Source organism: Diorhabda carinulata, chromosome 6 (genome assembly GCF_026250575.1).
Source record: "Diorhabda carinulata isolate Delta chromosome 6, icDioCari1.1, whole genome shotgun sequence".
Classification (NCBI taxonomy): Eukaryota; Metazoa; Arthropoda; class Insecta; order Coleoptera; family Chrysomelidae; genus Diorhabda; species Diorhabda carinulata.
Genome location: NC_079465.1, coordinates 7,200,303 through 7,220,394, shown reverse-complemented (window position 1 = coordinate 7,220,394; position 20,092 = coordinate 7,200,303). Strand labels below are relative to the sequence as shown.

At 31.8% G+C, this 20,092-nt stretch overlaps 1 protein-coding gene across 4 annotated transcripts in view; it reads right to left on the bottom strand.

Moving 5' to 3' along the window:
* LOC130894871 (toxin Tbo-IT2-like) overlaps positions 1–6,840 on the bottom strand; it is a 49,515-nt gene extending 42,675 nt beyond the window's left edge. The window contains exon 1 of one of the 4 annotated variants that reach the window (XM_057801886.1): positions 6,609–6,840. In XM_057801886.1, the coding sequence (XP_057657869.1) occupies positions 6,609–6,702 (94 nt within the window). In that variant the 5' untranslated portion in view covers positions 6,703–6,840. The remainder of the gene's footprint in view (positions 1–6,608) is intronic. The other 3 variants (XM_057801888.1, XM_057801887.1, XM_057801889.1) reach the window with 3 other exon arrangements.
* Between the last annotated feature and the right edge of the window lie 13,252 nt (positions 6,841–20,092).

The window sequence follows — 20,092 nt, the reverse complement described above, 5'->3', positions numbered from 1 at the left end:
GGGCAATATCAATATATTTAAGACAATATATTTGGCTACAGAAGATGTTCACTTTTGAATTTTTCCGGTGTCAAAGCAATAAAGATGTTATGAAATCCCATATTTATTACAATTCCGAATCCTTTTCTGTCTAATCAAACATTTTGAATATTCAAATTTCAGCGACCATTCTGAAAAAAGTACGATATATGAACATTCTTGGAGCAGTATAGTACAGGCAAATTAGGCGATTTTGAGCTAAAACCTTAAATTAAATTGGGCGGTTTCGATTTTATAGATACTGGGAGGTTTTGGGATACTGAATAAGTCTAGCAGCTCTTAACAAAATTAAGGGCACGGATTTTCGAAATTTTGGGAATTGAAAATAAAAAAAATTGAGTCGCAAATAACTCGAAAACTATGAGGAATTCGAAAAAATTTTCTACATAACCTCAAAAAAATTTTGAATCACGAATAACTCGAAAACTACAAGGAATTTGAAAACAAGTGCCGAAACATAAAATGTACAGCACAAAATTCTCCATAAATTGGTTTGTAAGTATTTTTTCGTAACCTCAAAATTTTCGCCATAAAATGGGTTCATATACTCAAAAATATTTTGAATTGCGGATAACTCGAAAAATATGAAGATTTCGACACAAGCTCCCAAGACAAAAAATGTGGAGCACAACATTCTATACAAAAAAGGTTTTATTTTTTCCTAACCTCAAAATTTCCATTATAAAATGTAGAACACAAAATGAGTACCCACATTTTTGTGAAAATGAAAGTATTAAAAAGTGAATTAAGAAGTTGTTCATGTGTGTTATATAGATGAAAATATTGGTAATGACACGAACGACAAATCTCTCCTTAGATTTTTTGTTTATATGGTGAGTGATGAAATACATACATTGAAACTTTAAGTGCCTATGTGGCCAATACACCTCTTCATCTTGCAATATTTTCGAAAATTTACCGAATCGAAAATTATGCTAGCTTACCCGAGTAGAAAATAGATATCTTAACCGTCATGATGCATTTTGATTTTTTGAAAACGAAGTAGTTATGTTGTAGTGCGCCTGGAACGTAAATTGGCTTGAATTCACACTGGCGGGAATTCGCGAGCGGATGCTCCGGCTTTCGGCGTTGAGGGAGATTTACTCAGATATAGTGGAAAAATGACTACAGACATTTTTGTAGAAAATTTTGTTCACAACATTTTTTGTTCGGTCAGTTTTTTTCGAATTCCTCTTAGTTTTCGAGTTATTCGTGTTTCAAAATTTTCTTGAGTAACAAGTTCCAAAATTTCGAAAGCCCGTGCTCATAATTTTATTAAGAGTCTCTAAGCTTATTCAGTAACCGAAAACCTCTGAATATCTAGAAAATCAGAAGCGCCCAATTTAGTTTAATGTTTAATCCTATTTTACCAGTACTAGTAGTAAATCGCGGCTGAAATAATTCGAATTTCTAATCTTAGTGATTAGTTTAAATAATTTGGAAGTGTTTTTAGTAAGTGTAAGTTGATCATTTTGTTACAAAGATGTACCGTGTGTTTTGAAATTTTCCTACTAGTTAATCATACATACAAACATTAAGGAAAATTATAATGGTTTTAAAATTTCAACAATTGTTAGTATTGAAATATTAAGTTTATATTGGGATGGCATTTGATTTTTTATTATTTTTGTGAAAAGTTATCTTTAAATGACGATGTAGTTAAAGTTGAGCAGAATAATCTCAAAACCTCTTATTACACGTGGTTTGACAAAAATGTGACATTTCGAAGGTTGATAACATTTTCACATAAATCTAAAAGATAAATTAAATCATATAAAGAAGCTGACTCGAGTTATTGGGTAAATGTGGAGGAAATAATATTGCTAGTGCTTATTGATAATTTTTCGCTCGATGAAACAATTATTGATCCTGATTCGTGATATGGAATGTTTTGTGAGTGGTTTTCTACTTTCACAGGTATGTACACGGTTGATGCTTAACATCCGAGGTCATCATTTACTGTAACCAATGTGATAACTAATGAAACGTTTCGATACAGAACTTTAGAAAAAACGACAGTATTTTTTCAAGGAAAAAGTTTTATTTCATCATACTGACGCGCCTGCCCATTTCTTTGCTATAGTTGCCGAAAATTAGCTTAATGGAATTGAAACTTATTACCTTATCTACCGTATTTTTCTGATTGGCTTCCTTCGATTACTTGTGGATCCTATCAAAAATTGATTTAGAGGAAAGCGGTTTCAGATAAAGGAATAGGGGATAGTGAAATAAAAAGCTTATTCAGAACAAGTGAAATTGGAAAATTGAAGTATGAAGAGAAAAACTTTTTCATTGACAATTCACTTTTGCGTTAAACCGATTTCGTATTTCTCAGAGTCTCTATGAGAGAGTATAAACGATAAAACAGCTAATTTTTTGTATATATGAATTTGAGGCATCCCAGTTTTTTAAATGATTAAACAATCCTCATACGATCAGATGTACGTTTATAATAGTTCTGTTATAAAAATCAAATATATTTCAATGGAACTGAGTTTACTCATATATTGCACACACCGACATATAAAGATTCGGAGGTTTCTAAGTGCCGCCAATCTAAACTTAAAATAAAATATCTGCTACAAATCATGGACCTTATAATTTAAAATTAAAACTTTTCCAAAATTCAAAACACACTAATTAAACAAAAATAGTCCGTCGAATTTTGTAGGAAAAATGCGCGATACAGAGCTCAATATAGATTCAAAATTCCTCTATCTCCATGTCAATTTTTATAAATACGATAACAAATGATGTCTCCCTGTCCCCCTAAGTTTCTTGTTTCTTCATTTCATCCACTGAACTGTTTCTGTATGAACTCCTGTTTCAGGATCAGTAAAATTGGATTTATTAAGGATGTAGTAACTCTTATATTTGTTTAGTGAATTTTTCAAAACTCAGAATGAATTTTTGTACAAACTGCAATATTTTTAATAATTTCCTCGAGAAGTATAGAAACAGTTCTATTAAGAACTGTGAAAACAAACGAATCAATTCTCTCTATACATATACCATCAAACATCTGTTGGTGTATATAAAACATTGTTTATAAAAGCGGCAACAGCGCTTAAAAATAAAAGTTTAGTTTACAGCAATGTAGGGTGTTGTACCGGAGAATTATATTTTATGTTCAAAAATAAAGTATTACAGTACACTGAAGTAATCGAATATGTTTCTTTATATCAATTAAAGTGTACCCCTACAACATCCACTATTCGAAGTTATTTCTCCGTTTATTTGATGAACTTTTATCAATTTTTAGCATGCAAAGTCCAGCTATTATTTTATTCTCCATATCCAAATACAAAAATTTTCACATGTAACTCTTGCATTAGTAGTATTCGCAAAGCTCAAAAAAATTCTGCTTAGAGATATAAAAAAACGAATCATTCTAAAATCAAATATATTGAAAAGAAAAGGTATTTATTGTCAGTATTCAGTACAAGCATTTATTCGTGGAGAGCTCTATGATCTAGCTCGTTAGGAAAATTTAAGGACGATCTATTCATCCCGATGATATAAAAAATAGTATTTACTCCACCAAAGAAAAGTGGGGCCATTATATTGTCACCCTCGCTTCAGTTCGAGTGACAAAAATTGCGCCCGAGAATATCCTACTTTGCTCCCTAGGGGTGTAAAATTCTTTTCTGCTTCCCTTAAACCAATTGTCTCTCTTGTTGATTATAGGATAATCAAATTAATTAATCTAAAGCTTTGATATAGGACTGTTGATGTTCTGCGTTGTTTATTATGGATAGAGGAATATGAGATGTGAACATATTTTCTTGGAATGAAAATCTCTGGATATATTTCAAAAGGTTTACTTGGAAGTTGCACTGATGATACTGACTTAAATCACATTACCAAAATGAGGTTTCATTAAAATTGATTTTTGTTTTATTGTTTGTAAAATACTTCACATTATCCACATAGCCTCAAACATCGCAATCAAAATTAGAAAACAAGTTATTCAGGAATTCATCAAATAGCTGTGTGCATGGGCGACCAGTTTTCAAGTTCAATATAAAATTTGTAATAAAACTGATATACAAAAGAATTCACCAAAATTACCTTGTCCCTGAGGAGGAAATTTTGTATAAAAATGTATTAAGTTAGAACGACTAAAGATAACATCTGTGTCTGTAGTTTGCGTTTGAAAGGACAGTTTCTTGAGACCCGTTTAAGATTTGCATATTTTTGACTCGTGAAAAAATAATCAACCGTACCCTACTTTCCAAAATCATGTTTGGAGGTTTTATCCACTTAAAAGATTTATGAGCTTAGAGGTGGCATCAATCAATTTATGTAAAATATTCAACATCCCTTTTGTGTTAATGCCATGCATGATTCTAGAACGTAGACTGTGTTTAATTTTTAGGAAAACCGATTAATAATACCTCAAAATTTCATATACAATGATTGAAGCCATAAATTTGTATGATTTTGGATAATATATTCGAAGACACGTCCATGTTCTTCTAGTTGACATATCTCTCGTAAATTTCTAAATTAACATAAAACTAAAAAGCTAATTTACCTAAGAAAAATTACGAAGATTGAGATAAGCCAACTCTGATGTGAATATGTCAAATCTTACATATCATACGAGTGCTATTTTAGTTATTTACAGTTACTTGAAACATTCATCTTGGACAAAAAATGGAATTAAATCGCAAACATTGTCGTGCGATAATTTTCTATGACTTTTGAGGGAAACCATTCGCAGAAGACGTGTTATTCTGAACCACGGCAATCACACAGACTCTCACACATCATTTCAAACAAAAACAGTCGAAACATCAAATTGATAGGTCATCCGACGTACAGTCCTTGCTTGGCACCCCGTGATATCTTCTCATTCCCGCAAATAAAAAATAAATCTCTTTCTACAGCCGAAGAAGCGGTTGGTGCGTAAAAATCACCTCCAATACTACAATGAAATGGAAAAAATGCTTGATGGAAAATATTTTTAATAATAATTAAGCCATATCAATTTATAATTATTTGATTTATTTGTTTATCTCATAGCTTAAGTAGCAATTAGAAAAAATCAGTAGCAGAAATTCTAGAAATGAAGGAGATATTAATAATTAATTCAACAAGTTTGTCATTAAGCCATTGTGTATATTTTCCTGATTGCAATATTGATAAATTATACGTGATTTTCAATTCAGATAAAAAGTATGTTCAATCTGAAATTTATTTTGGATCCAAACCAAGCTTGAGAAAGAAGTGTGTACTTACGATAGCAAATACATACGTCTTTATAATCCACGCAAAGATCAAAGACAAGGATGTTGATAAAGAAGAATAAAAATAATAAGAATGTGGCTTTTGGGAAAAATGAAGACGAAGAAAAAGTGAAGTATATGAAGCAAAAGTGTGTGGGAAAATGATTGAGAAATAAGCGATACATTCCTCCTTTCCCATTCAACCCTAGTATAGTGAATTGTTTTTCTCTCGTTTGTTACCATTTTTATTAATTTGATTATCACCAGGGGTACCAAAACACGGGAATGACTTTGAAAAACAAAATTGTTTTGAGTTTTCATCCCACATTATATGGACTCCCTTATACAATACATGTCGATCAGATTTTTCCATAATGCCGCATTACTCTCCACAGAAATTCATCCCAGTAAATTAGGTGCAGAACTAATTCATTGAATACGACCTCCACAAATTGCGGAAGAAAAAAGACATAGATGAGAACACATAGCTGAGAACTTAGATGCTCAAATGCTATGTTTTCCCAATCCTTTTGTATGATGTAGAAATTGGGACCATCAACGATATTACGAGTGAATAGAAACCTTCCAGATATGGGCCTACCGTAGGGTACTGAGAATATCATGGATAGATCATGTGACCAATGTAGATATTCTGAGAAGAATAGAGAAAACATATTTCATGACGTGAAAAAAAAATAAAAGATCCTACAACTCATAATTCAGGGAAAAATTGTAAGAAAAAGATCTGATGGAAGAAACCATCCTCCGAAATTGAGATGATAGATGAAAACGGAAAAAGAAATTCAAAAATACTTAAATATCATCTCTCAATAATATAAGTAGATATTAGATAGGTAGATAGAGCTATCCAGCTATCAGCTTCTGAATTAAGATGTATAACTATAGAAAAAGAAACAAAGACTTCACTTCAGTCATAAAATGGTCGAATCAAAATATTTCGCCGATCTTAAATCGTGAAAACCAAAAAATTATCATACTATTAATATAGGACAAACATCTCGATAGTTTTTATAAAGTAGTATGAGAAACAAACATACATTTTATTATAAAAATTCGGTAATCCTTGAAATCGAACCAAATTTAAAAGATTTTTATAAATTGCTTGCATAAAAAAATTGAAAATTTGTCAATAAAAAAGATGCGCCAATTTGAATAAATGTATATTTCTATTTTAAGAATTCCATATATCTATATGTAATTTTTTTGAAAAACTTGATTTAAACAATTTAGAATAAAAGACACATTATGCAACACGTTTCCAATTTTCTCGTATCTTCGAAATTACATTACCAATTTATTTGTCAAAAAAATACTTACCGTCTTCGACATACGGCCCAGCGTTAGTATATGGCACCAGTTGTGCCAGCACCAACACAAAACTAAAAGCCAGCATAAACCAGGTGTACTTCATCTCGGCGCAAAGAACGCAAAACCAAAACTGACACCCTGCTTCGTGATACAGGAAGTGTATCGTGGTGGAATGAGAATGTTGTAGCGTCAAGACGCGAATATAATGCGACGGAGACGCCTCCCTATCTAGAAGAGCATGCGTTCCATCGAAAGCGCCCACGAACTTAACACTTCTTCATCGGTTTTGAAAGTTTGATTTGTCCAGAAGGCAACCCACAACAAATCCAAAAATTCACCATACGTTATGAGATTAAATTGAACTGTAGGATCGGAAAAAGTAACGCTGGATTTATTTTTAGATTAAAAATGTTAAGCTTATCATGATTCAATTTTGTGAGATCTAAATAGATAATGAATATTTTTTAGCATTGAACGTTGAATAACGTTTTTATTTTTATCTTTGATTTCAGTGAAATAAACTTTTGTTCATTATATGATTTGCAATTCGTTCAGTTTTTCAATGTTAAGTTCAAACAAACAAATGTTATATTTATTTTAAAACACACTCTGCTGCTTAATTTATGACGGATTGATGAGAAATTTAACAACCTATAAAAATGTCCAACATTTTCTTCCTTTTAAAAAAGAGGCTAATTGAAACCTTACCGATTTTTTCTAAGAAATGTTTCAACTACTTCAAAACCTAACCTAACCATACTCGTTAAGACATAAAGAAGTCGTAGATTTATGCCCGTGATCATATCAAATCTTGACCAGCTTCTTTCACCTCGTTATCCGTAGCGAAGCACTTGCCACCGAGGAACTCTTTCAGTTAGCTGAATAAATAAAAATCACTCAGCACCAATTCTGTATTATACGGTGGGGGGTCAAACTCTTCCTATCAAAAAGATCTGATCAGATTTTGGATCTGAATTCAGAATGAGTTCTGGTATTACAATACAAGATTACGTTAGAGAGCATATCGCTTATTGTGTATTGTTCACCTGAGTTTAGTAGTGGCTGTATTCATTGTTATTCCTTGATGGATAAACTCGACTAAGATTAACCCATATCGCAAAACCTTGCCATAACCCTAGGTGTTGAGATCGTTTACTTTGCCTTGATTGGTGATGTTGTAAGATACCAATCCATCTGACGTTCAAAGTGTGATACCTCCTTTTTTTGATCTTCCCTTGAAGCACTCGTAGTTGTTCTCGATTTATCAATAAGTACCTTGGAAACTCATAAATAGGTTTGTACAAAGTTGTTCTACATACATTCGGAAATTCCATTGCTAAAACATGCATTGTTAATCACGAATCGTTTCAAAGACATTTATCAAATCAATATTGACATTTGACATTTACACACGTTTTTAAAATTTTTAAGTAGCGTTGTATACTGCAATAATACCAATGCAAATAAAGAATATCTTGAGAGCAAAAATGTCGCAATTATTCAACAAAATGGTGGAAACGTAGTCTCAGTAATGAAAAAACAGAGAATGTGAAGGTTTTTTTTTTGATAATTTGAGAATTATTTAGCTAGTATATATATTCTCAATCATATTAAATTACAATTGTCGGGTAACTCTGTATTCGAAAACACTGATTAGTTTATTATTTTCTTTTTCTCTCATTTATTATATTTGTTGGAAGATTACTATCACCTTGAGAAAAACCTTAATTATATTGTATTCATCTTGGAAAAAATTAATAGAAAGTCACTTTGATGTCTACTTACGTACCAGTGGCAGCCTAAACTAACCCAACTAAATTAAAAAGCCAGTAAATACCGGTCATATATTTTAATCATTTATTCACATAATCACTTTGAAATGAAATGATGGTGTTCTTCAACAAATACACTTCCTGGCTCAATCCAAATATTTGAGGTAGAGCACAAATAAATATTATCGTACTCCTTTTTCTTTATCTTAATTCAATAGATTCATAATGTCACCAACCAGCTGGGTCTTTAGACCGGCCCTGTCTAGATATAATGGAATTTTGAAATTCGGCGAATTCTCGCAGCGCCTTGCATCTTCTTTCAAAATGGCGGACGTGCCTTTGGTGAGCTTTTGATCATTGAAGGCTGTTTATTTAGAAAATTTCTTTCAATTAATTTCTAGGAAAGTCTAGTTATTTATTTCTCTTGGATCTAGAACTTTGTAGAACTTTATTTAGAGATATAAATATTTTGTGTAAACGCAGTTAGTTAGTTTCAAATGAATAGTCGTAATGAAAAGATTTAATTAGTAAACAAAAATCGCAGAAATTATTTGAGTGATTTTTAGTAGTAGTTAATTATTTTAAGTGAATTATATAGTGTGTAAATAAATCAAAAACATAAGAGACAGTATTTATTAATCCACTCCACGAATAGAAATTGTGTAAGTAAATACTAAAAACGTTAACCAAACATTTCTATAACCAAATAAGGAAAGTTCACCTCTGTCTCTGAAGACGATCACTGGGTTATCAAAATGCGCATCAGAGAATAAAAATATGAAGGTCGGAGAAAACAGTGTATTCAATATAAATATCACCAATGGTTCCAAAAATTTCTAGTTTGGTAAAGATTGTACTGTTCCGCGCAAAGCATTTTGACAAATAATTCACAAATGAAATGTATTTTTTTCCGAAACTTTTCGATTAAACATAAAAAAATAGAATAGCGTTTGGAATCAAATCGAAAGATCGTCTTGAAAGTCCGGATTTCTTCACGATAATTGTTACTATACTATATGAATGTAAGATGAATTGCCATCATTCTGACACAAAATTTAAAAGTTCTCAATTAAATATTAGTTATTCAAGTTGTGTCATCAGATTTCGTTCCACCTGTGAACTCGTAATGGCCGAGACACACTTGTCATACACCACTCCCATCCGGATTCAAAGAACGGATCGGTGCGGGATCAGGGGGGTGAGCACACATATCCTACACGCTTCCGAGTTCTTTCCGATTTCCAGCTCTGGCTCGACACATTCGCTTCTCTCCCCAGTTTCGATTCAATTAAAATTGCGAGAGGTTCTGTGCGCAAAACGTTCAGAAATTTTATCAGTTGCGATTTAGCATTGGTGGCATTTTGTTTAGAAGAGGAAAATAAAGAAAACCGGGGAGATTTCATGGAGAGTCAGAGAAAAGTGCAGATTTTGGGTACATTCTGCTTGGGAAAGCTTAATTTGTATGTAATAAGTAAGGATAATATTTGAACTATACCTTTGATCGCAACTTTTTCCCAGATCATGTCTTTGTAGTCGGCGTTTCGGTACTGCCTCTTTGTCTGGTCATACAGTACTGGATACTTCCTCACTGGATACTCAAAAATATTATCTCAAATTCCAACCGACAGGCGTCCTGCAGCCGTGAAACGAATAGACTGTACGATCGGAGTACTATCGGATGTATGATCGGAGTCGTGCAGAACTGGGATCGGACACATATCGGATAGGTGTGAACAACGCTGTTCAAACTCTAGTATCATTTCCCTCTCAGACACTCGTCCGACTGTATGATCGTAGTCGGATCGGAAGGATGCATGATAGGTGTGTCCCTTAATAACTGTAAGAGGGTAATTTAAAGAAAAAATGAACTTTATTATTCAAAATGACAATGCGTAGCATTATGCTTATGAATCGTTTGTTAATTGCTTCTAATTGTTTTTCTATGTGTCAATATGTTCACCAGATTTAGCACTGTTTGGCATTTGAATCTTGAAGTGGAAAATGTACTAGAAAAAAAGTTTTGATGGCATTCCTAGATATGATTTTTTTCATAGATTAAAGACATAAGTTGAACAGATATAAACTTACTTTCATTAAAAAATTGTGATCCATTGTCATGTCAGCTTAATTCATTTTTTACTTTACAGAATGATTTTTAGTTGTTGTAGCTACGCTTTCGGGGATGCGATTGTTAAATGTACAATTTTGTCTTTATAATCTAAAAAGAATTTTGGATCAAATATTTATGCTTTTTTTTGTAGGAGATCCCAATATACGGGCATTTTTATTTGGCAATTCGAACATAGACACTTCTGATTTTCAATAAAAAAATAACTGTTAAGAATTACTGAATATAACTTTTATTATTCAGTCAACTACACTTTTGTGTTTAACAAAACAATACCACTGATGCTTACATGAAGAAATGATTAGTGACAGATTCTCATTATATGTTAAACGAATGTCAGTTCTCAATGAAATTGAAAGATTTATATCTTTTAGTGTTTCACTAAACACTGACAAAATTGATCGGATAAGTTACCTCTTTGAAACTGACTATATTTAAAAATTCTAAACATCCATAGTTTTATACTTCTATTTCATATGCTCAATTCAGTGTCTCCTTTTAACTTTTTGTCGAAATTCGCAGGTTATGTATCCAAATGATAATAAAACTACGATTGTTCGGATTATATAGAACTGAACATTTTCAGAAGTTATCTAAGGTGAATGTCGATAGTGTAGCAGCTGGATCATCTTAATGGTACTAAATAAAATATATTCTGTTGTTTCTACGCCACTGATTAAGTGGAATAATTGAAAATTACAGTTCCTAAGACTGTTCAATCTATAAGTTATGGATTCATTCTAGGGTTTAACTGACTAATTTTCTCCGCCGTGGGACGTATAATGTAAATCGATCTTCGCTGACGTTGGAAGTGGAAATTTCTTTAGGTCGAGCTTGCCTCATTTGAGTTAAGAGAATACAGAAAAATTACATCACACATTTGCGAAGATGACATATTAAAATTTTATCATGTAATGTTCAAGAAGATTATTCATTTGATGATAAAATCATGTTTTTGTTAAAATACTCAGTTATAACGATAAGTTGTTGATATTGTAACGAATTGTATCACGTTAAAATAGTATTTACGAACTATTGGAGTTGAGTGGACATTTAATGTCTTGTTGATGATTAAGACACTCTGAGAAATAATCGAAGGCATACAAAAAACACTGTCTAAAGCTTTTATTAAAAAAATCATTAAGACTGAATGTGTATTGAAAAAATTTGAAATAGTGGAATACTTTCAAAAATCGTCTTATCATATTTTTTGTTGAACCTTTCTCACTATTGAACACATTAAAAGACAAAAATACAATTATTGCAACTGTGAAAAAGAAAATTTGTTGTCTAAATCAATTATCAAATGAACCTGCTGATAAATTTTTAGTAGTAATAACCCAACGACATTGATAAAAATTGTATAAGATTTCAAAAGTTGTTGCTTGGAAACAACCCACGACGTTGGCGGAGGTCTGTTGCCTATAAGCAACAAGCTTGAAAAAGTTCTATTATAAATATATATAAAAGTAAAATTTTTAAGTGTTTATAAATGGTCGAAGCTTATTTAGAAAAAATTTTTTTGCTATATATACTATATATGGAAAAAGACAGGGCAAAAACAAGTTATAGTCCAAGAGCTGACTGCAAAAAACCTGGCCTATCGAGCTACCGAATGAAGTATTTTTTGATTGTTACTACTCACTGTAACTATTGAAAAAATCATTTAGTGCCAGGGCAAATATGGTGCACAGCATTGTTATATTTTTTCTACAATACATTTTTTGGACATGAACTGTACCTATCGAATAACCGTTTGAAAATGATTTTAAAATTTAGTTTCGAGTGAGTGAAAAATAATTATTTACAATTGTCCTTCAAGTCTTATACTATTGCTAATACAACCTATAACAGAAACATGGGGAAATAAATGAATAAACATTTGATGGGCAGCAATTATAGTCATTTTTAAGCGATTTTTTTTATTTATACGAGTATTTTATAAAGTATAGAGAAAGTTTTCAATGTTATCATGATCATTATCATCACTATCGTCATAATCATCGTCATGATTATCATTATGGTTACCTTTATTTTCATAATGATTATTATCGTTATTATCGTCATTATCACTGTCATTATTTTTGTTGCAATCATCATTATCATAATAATTATCGTCACAATAATCAATTTTATCCATCTCTACTTTATTAAGCTCTACCATAACAATGTCTCCAACTAAGAGAGGTGTCGGATCACCTTCAAACCAAAGCGGTTCAATTTTATTGTCATTAACTGTGTGAGAAATTGATGCAGTTAGCTTCAGTAGCATTTTGCCACATTAAAGTTACATAAATGGTTCGTACAATTTTTTGTTTCAGTGATTTCCAACCTGGTGGAAGTTGAATTGAATCAAATCTTTTTAGATTTTGCATAAAATATTCTACTACAGACGTTGACGTAAATCGATTTTGAAACATAATTTAAATTATTACAAGATATTCCATAAATTTTACAAGTATATTCTTCCAATATTTCCATATTCCATATTTCACGTTTTCTAGAAAAGCTAGTTGTATAATCGCATCCAGTGTATGCATGGAAACCGGGCAAAGAACGACACACAAGATCACCAAGTTTTTTAGCTAGTTTAGTGCAATTAATCAAATTTATAACATTAGATTTCGATCCTATCGTACTTAAATATATTTCTAATGATGCTAACTTATGAATATTTCCAAGTATTATTACAAGAATGTCTGTGTCAGATGCTTTGATCATCACTTTACTGTCATACTCCAATTCACTCATATGATATATAATACGAGTATCGGCCTCTTCATGATTGCATGCAAAAACGACCACATAAAAAACACACCATCATTGTTATTGTTTCGAAATACTTTTTGCACTTTTTTAACAATGATCAATAGGAAATACTCCAAAAAATTTTTAAACGTTTTAACAGAACACGTGCGCACTGCACTACAACTAGTTCAATAATTGAGATGTTCAATGTTCGCATCAAGTTTGCACAGCGTCTCCAGCGTCTATTGTTGAATTTCTCTCTCGGTAACATAGATGAAGCATAGTAAAGTACAGGAAGGTATTTTTAAAAATGCCTCTTAACGGTTTTTTCCAAAGTACCAGCTCACAACATACCTAAGAAAGACAATTAAACAGGACGGCTGGGCGACGCTCATTGTTGTTACTAAGGTTACTTCTCAGGTAGCTAATATTACCTTAAGACTCCAAGAAAGCGACATTAAGTCTATGGAAATGTGAATGAGGCTTTCTCTATTAACTCTAAAATAGTCTTTGATTAGCCTTGTTATATGAATACTGATTGATGGAATATAAAGTATCGTGTCAGGCATTTGTCACTAGAATAGAAGTGGTACTAATGTATTTTGTTAATAAGAAATGTTTAAACTTTAATTTGATTATAATTTGAAGCAATTACTCAATAGGTACGGAAACGCAACAAAAAAAAAAGGTAAAAAAGTGTGAATTTTAAAATCAGTTTGAACCGGTTTTTCGATAGGTACAGTTTATATCCAAAAAATGTACCATAGAAAAAATATATCAATGTTTTGCACCATATTTGCACTGGCACTAAATGATTTTTACAATAGTTACAGTGAGTAGTATCATTCAAAAAATACTTCATCCGGTAACTCAAATAGGCCAGGTTTTTTGCAGCCAGCTCTCGCTCTATTAATTTAAGGTGCAATTAACAAAAGAACAATTAGAAAAGTTAAGTGAAGATCCAGACGTGTTAGTTTGTATAACTAATGAAACTGTATTTCCAATACGCATGCTGTTAATAGTTTAATTGAGATGTTCTTCGTCAATAACCAAGTAGGGTTTTATTGAGTTTGTATTGATACGACCCGATCTTGCTTTTGTACACCACTTTTGGCCAATCGAGTAACCACGGTCGATCTTTTGGAGTGATTTTTTTCTTGGTATTTCAAGCCAATCACTTACCTTGAAAGTGACCTTGAAGGATTCAAGCCAAGGTGCCTGATTAGCTTTTGGTCATTGGCCAGAGGACATTGACCTTTTATAATTTCAAATGGGACACCACACGCCTATTAAGGTTTATGTTCCCAAAGGTTTTGATCGTCTTAACTGTCGGTGGTTCGTTATAGCTTTCCAACAAGTTGTACGCCGAGTTTCTAATTTTAAATGTTGTATCGACCTGTGTTGACCATAGGATGACTTATTTAGCCAGAAGAGCACCATCTTCCTGCACCATGGCAACAACTAATCAGTTATTACATTATTGAATAGGAGAAAAAAGTTTCCAACCCGTAAATTTAGTAAAAATATCACAGTTTCCTGTTGTTCGCCAAGTTTTAAGTTTAAATTATAATTTACAATTGATTATATACTAAAAACAATAATGGCAAACTCTCACGCCTCTTTATACATTGTTCATTCATTTAATTCCATTAAATTATTTCACGTTGCCATATAATTTTCAGGTGACCTTTTAAAATTGGAATTTTGGTTAATGTTTCATGAAATCCGTATTAAGACCTTTGTCACGTCTCATTCAGACACATTTCGTCGGCTTTAAAATAAAGCAACAATTTCGTGAATTAAATTTAAACATTTTCTGGAATAAAGAGAAATTATACAATCCTCGCTTATGAGTATTTTCTTTTTGTTCTATCCAAAGCATACAGTGTGAGTGTGGTATTAAAATTTCTACAGTAGTGGTAGTATTTCTGTATTTCTTTATATTTAATACCGGGTGTTTCAAACAACAGCTTTTGAATTCAATTTAATAAATGTTATTGAGAATTAAAACAACGCTACTGAGTAAGTAACCTTATCGGGCTACATATTTGTTAACTATTATTTGTTATCTTAGACTATCGAAAATTAAAAAAATTCAAACACCACATTAACAAAATACCTTTGTACATACCACAACAATACATCTTCTTGGTATGCTTTGAAGTAAACTAAAAATTTTGTGCGATTTCCGCCCTAAATTATGGAAGATTTCTAAACTTTTGTATGGCTTTGGTCATGAATTGCGGTGGTCAATGGCTTTTTGTAACTTATTCTAAGTATGAAATTCAGATCAAGTGACTTGGGTGGAAGCGATAGATGAAGAAAACATTTCTTTCCATTTCTTCTACAACCTCTGTATCATTATTGACATCATTATCATCAATAAAAATAAAATTGGAGATTATAGTGATGTGAGGGTATGAGGGCAGTATGTTGACCACTCTATAAACATATCCTGTCATGTTTCTAACCAATACAATCAACTCATAACGTTCATCAAAACAAATTCCTACTTGAACTATAATTGGGTCAATTCCTTTAACCGTTGTCTTAAACCATCCATAACAATCTGTGAAGATCACCTTTCTCTAATACTTATATCAATGTTGGCGTTCCAATAACCAAGCGACTCTTTGTTGTTAACGATGCTCTTCTCTTACAGAACGATTTAGAAATACCCTCAACTTTTAAAGAAGTGTTTCAAAAAAGCTGATTCCATCTCTAGGATAGATAGAGAACTCAAAAATATTGGGGATTGTGCCTTAAAAAATTTTTGTATATACACATTTTTTACGATTTTGTCGCAACTACTGGCAACATTGTATTAAAAGTTTATACGAATATGTTTTGGAATCTGATACATCCAATGAATTTGTTTTTATGTCTGACTCTCATAGAGGGCGCTAGTTACATGGTTCGTACCAAGTAGTATTGAACATATCCTTTTAAATATTAGATTTACTAACAAAATTTCAAATGAACAATTTTACACCAAAAAGGTACTCTTGATAAAACTCGATACTATGTACCGTTTTCGAAATATTTTAATTTGAAAATTATGAAGTAATAATAGATGCCGGTATGAAGTGATGATAAATTCATTAATTAAACAAAAAATCACAAGATGAAAATTCCTAAATAGGCTAATATCATCAAATACAATTAAATTCAAAAGAGTAGATGTTCAAAATATCATCCGTTTTTACGAAGACATGCTTATTTCTAATTAATCTTCTAAATGGTTGGGAGTCATCTATGATGTTATTAAAGTGACGTTGAATTTTGTCTTTCAATTCTTGAGGTGAATTTGCCTCTATAGCTTAAACTTTTTTAAAAAAACTGTGTAATCTAAGGGATTAAAATCACATAACCGAGGAAAAATTTTTCAGAGCGCAAACCACAAATATTTTTCAGTTTTCTATCTTCCCTAGAGAGAGGATCACCTTTTTTTGAAACACCCCGTATTATCAAGAGGTACGTTATTAGATCTTCAAAAAACAATAATAGCTGTAATTATCGCGGTTTCATTTTATATCAAATTTACAAAGATTCTCGTGAATAGTTATTTCAATTTTCATAAAACAGAAAAAACTGATTGGAATATAGTCTCAAGTCAACCTTTGCTTTTCGGTAATTGCCTTCTCGATTTTATCAAAACATAAATAGATTAGACATTTAATTGATCTTCATGTGGGTGTTGCTTATTTCTCGATTTCGTGATAAGCAAAAAATAAATTTTATATCGAAGGGTCAAATATTAACAAAGAAAATTCAATTATTATAAGATGTGAATAAAAGGCAAAAAATACCTACTCTTAGAGGGATTCCTTCTCAATTTCTCCGTTTTTTATTTGACGTTTGAGGATTTTTCAGTTAAATCATTTGAAATATTTGATAAAATAATGAATATTTATAAATTGGATACCATTATTGAGCTTTAATATGAAAACTCCTAGCGACAAAAAGGAACATAAACTAAAGGGAATTTAGCACTGAAATTATACATTCATAGGCTTCAGTGTACAAATGAGGTTATTACCAACGAAACAGAAACAATAGAAATAAGTAATTGTTATGGGATGATCTATCAGATCAAATATTTATCAATTATTACAAATAGCTATGAAAATACGGTCGTATTTAATTTCATTATGAATGTGATTCATAATAACTATTTGAAAAAAATAGTATGTATAAAAATATCCTGGTTAACAAACTCCAAAGTGCAATCGATGTCTGAATATGGAATAAAAAGGCCTTAATTTGAATATTTAACCTAACAAAAGCTCATTTAACAATCCTCATCATAATCTCTCAAAGATTCTTAGCCCCGTCATCCTTCAAGTACCTATTTAATAGCTTTTGTATAATATCTTCGTGTTCCCTATGATGTAAATCAAAATGATGTATTGAAGTTTCATATTCTTTCGAGAACAAAGACCAGATTTGATAAAAAAACTCTTTGTTGGAACGTTTTCTTTGAGAAAACAATCTTTAACGTTAAAAAGCTTATAAGTAGTAACTTGTAGAAGTACTTAATGTGAATAATAATGCAAAATCAGATTAAATAGATAGTTAAGATAAATACACTTTGTAAAATGAATTATGAAAAAATATGAAATCACACTTTGCTTCATTATTTTATTTCTTACAAGCAATATATTTCCTAGTCGATTCTAAAAGCATAATACAGACTTTATTCGAGAACGGTGGCTTGAAACGATGGAAAATCTGAGCTGTACTTCTGGAAAATTGTTGTTAGGATAAGGAACGTGGAAGATATTTCTAGACATTATCAGGCATGGACCCAAAAAGGTCTCTAAAAGGCAACGATCGCAGCTTAAGATTGTCAACTTTAATTAGAGCAAATCGTTCCTCATGGACAAGGACAATAACACTAGATCATAAGAAGATTCTTGTCTCGCGAATTTTTATGTACGGATAAACAGACACGGATTCAGGAAATTGAGGAAAATCCATGAAAATTCGATAATCTAAAAAATTATACATTTGGTATACAGACTCACATGATATTTGGATTTCTTTAAAAGATCTAAAATTCTAGCTCTTCCTTCCTTATTCATCTTTCAATCTGTTTGCTTAATTCGTAAGCACGCTTCGCTAATTTTTCCACCTTTACCTACCCACTCCACGTTCAGAATTAGTTAAGGGCTCAATATTTTACAATACAAAAAATGCACAATCACTTGCCAATTGAAATCAAATATTATGAAATAATAATTTCACTATAAATGTGTATAACTATGTCTATGTCAAAAAATCCAGAAATTTTTTAAAAACTTTAACATGCTTTATAAGTCTATATTTCCGAAGATTCTTAAGATATTGATTTCTTGAATCAATTGAGAGAATGTTTGTCTAAGTGACTGCTTAAAATTGGATTTCTTCAGTTCTATATTTGTAAGAAATATACAGGGTGAAATTTGGAAGAATTTTTTTTCGAAAAATAGCACTAGGTATATCAATTTATAGAAATCATAAACTACACACATATGAAGTAGATTTATTACAACTAAGTAGATTTAGATTTTACTCTATTTCCCCAGCATTTAGATAAGAAATCTCTTATTTGCTGGTCCAGGTGCGATTTCATAAATTGCCTTCTCTCAAATTTGTGATTGGTTAGGTTAGGTGCCACTGCGAATAAGAAGACTTGGACTTTTTCATATCGACTCTGGACGTCTAGAATGGAATTAGAAATGAAACACTATTATCCTCACTAATGATCATCTCCAGTGAAGAATCCCAGATCTATCTAGATATACGTAACCTATGATGAAAAGGAGAAGAATGAACGTCTTATGTTATTGCTTACGGCTCAGTTTCAATGTTACTCTTGCTCATCGATACATTCAATTCATCTATTTACACCTCACAGTATACTCCAAAATTCAACTTAGTATAATATTGTTAAAAAAAATCATGTATATTTTTATCTGTCCATGACTAGTTTTGACTTTGTAACGGAAAACTCACCTTCCTTTCTCCTCTTGAGAACAATTTCGTTTTAGTTATATAAAACGCAGAGATGTACAATCTATTATGAGGACATCCTCACATCCTCCAAATTTTATGACATATTTTTTGAACTAAGAGATTTGAAACCCTTTGGATATAAGATAGAGTTGAATCACGAAATTAAGTAACATTTTAGTTAGAAATGTTGATTTCATAATATTTTATGACCTTAAACATATTTGCGCATCTTTAACTAACATTAACATCCATAATTAATTATTGGAATGGAAACTGAAAACATTGGCACAATTATTGAAACTGTACGTAGTAGTCCAGTTAAATTCGTACTCGTCAGATTCAAAATTTCTATAGTATTTAATATTTTTAGATAAATACGAGGGCCGCTTTTTTTCAACCTCCGAGCGCTCCGTGTAGACCCTACGCGGGCAGAAGAAATCGGACATGCGCTGTAGTCGACTGCAAAGCTCTCGAACGACACACTCCGCTATTGTTTACATTCAGGCGTCAGTCGGCGTTTTGCTACAGCCAGGTAAACATGTCTGCCATTATTAATGCTCCCGCCAAGTCTGGATTGCGAAGTGTGATTCGTTTTCTACAGGCTGAAGCCCATAGTGTTGCAGAAATCCATCGTATAATGAGTCGTGTGTATGGGGAAAATTTCATGGGTGATGGTGTTGTGCGTGAATGGTGTCGAAAGATTGAAGATGGCCGCAATCTGTCGTTTCAGATGGCCTGGTTCAACGACCTGACAGAATGGTTTAAGATAACTGCAGATTCAGAAGTTTCAAGGTCTGTTTTGTACTCTACTTGAATTCATTGGCGGCAACTTTCTTTGAAGAGGGTAT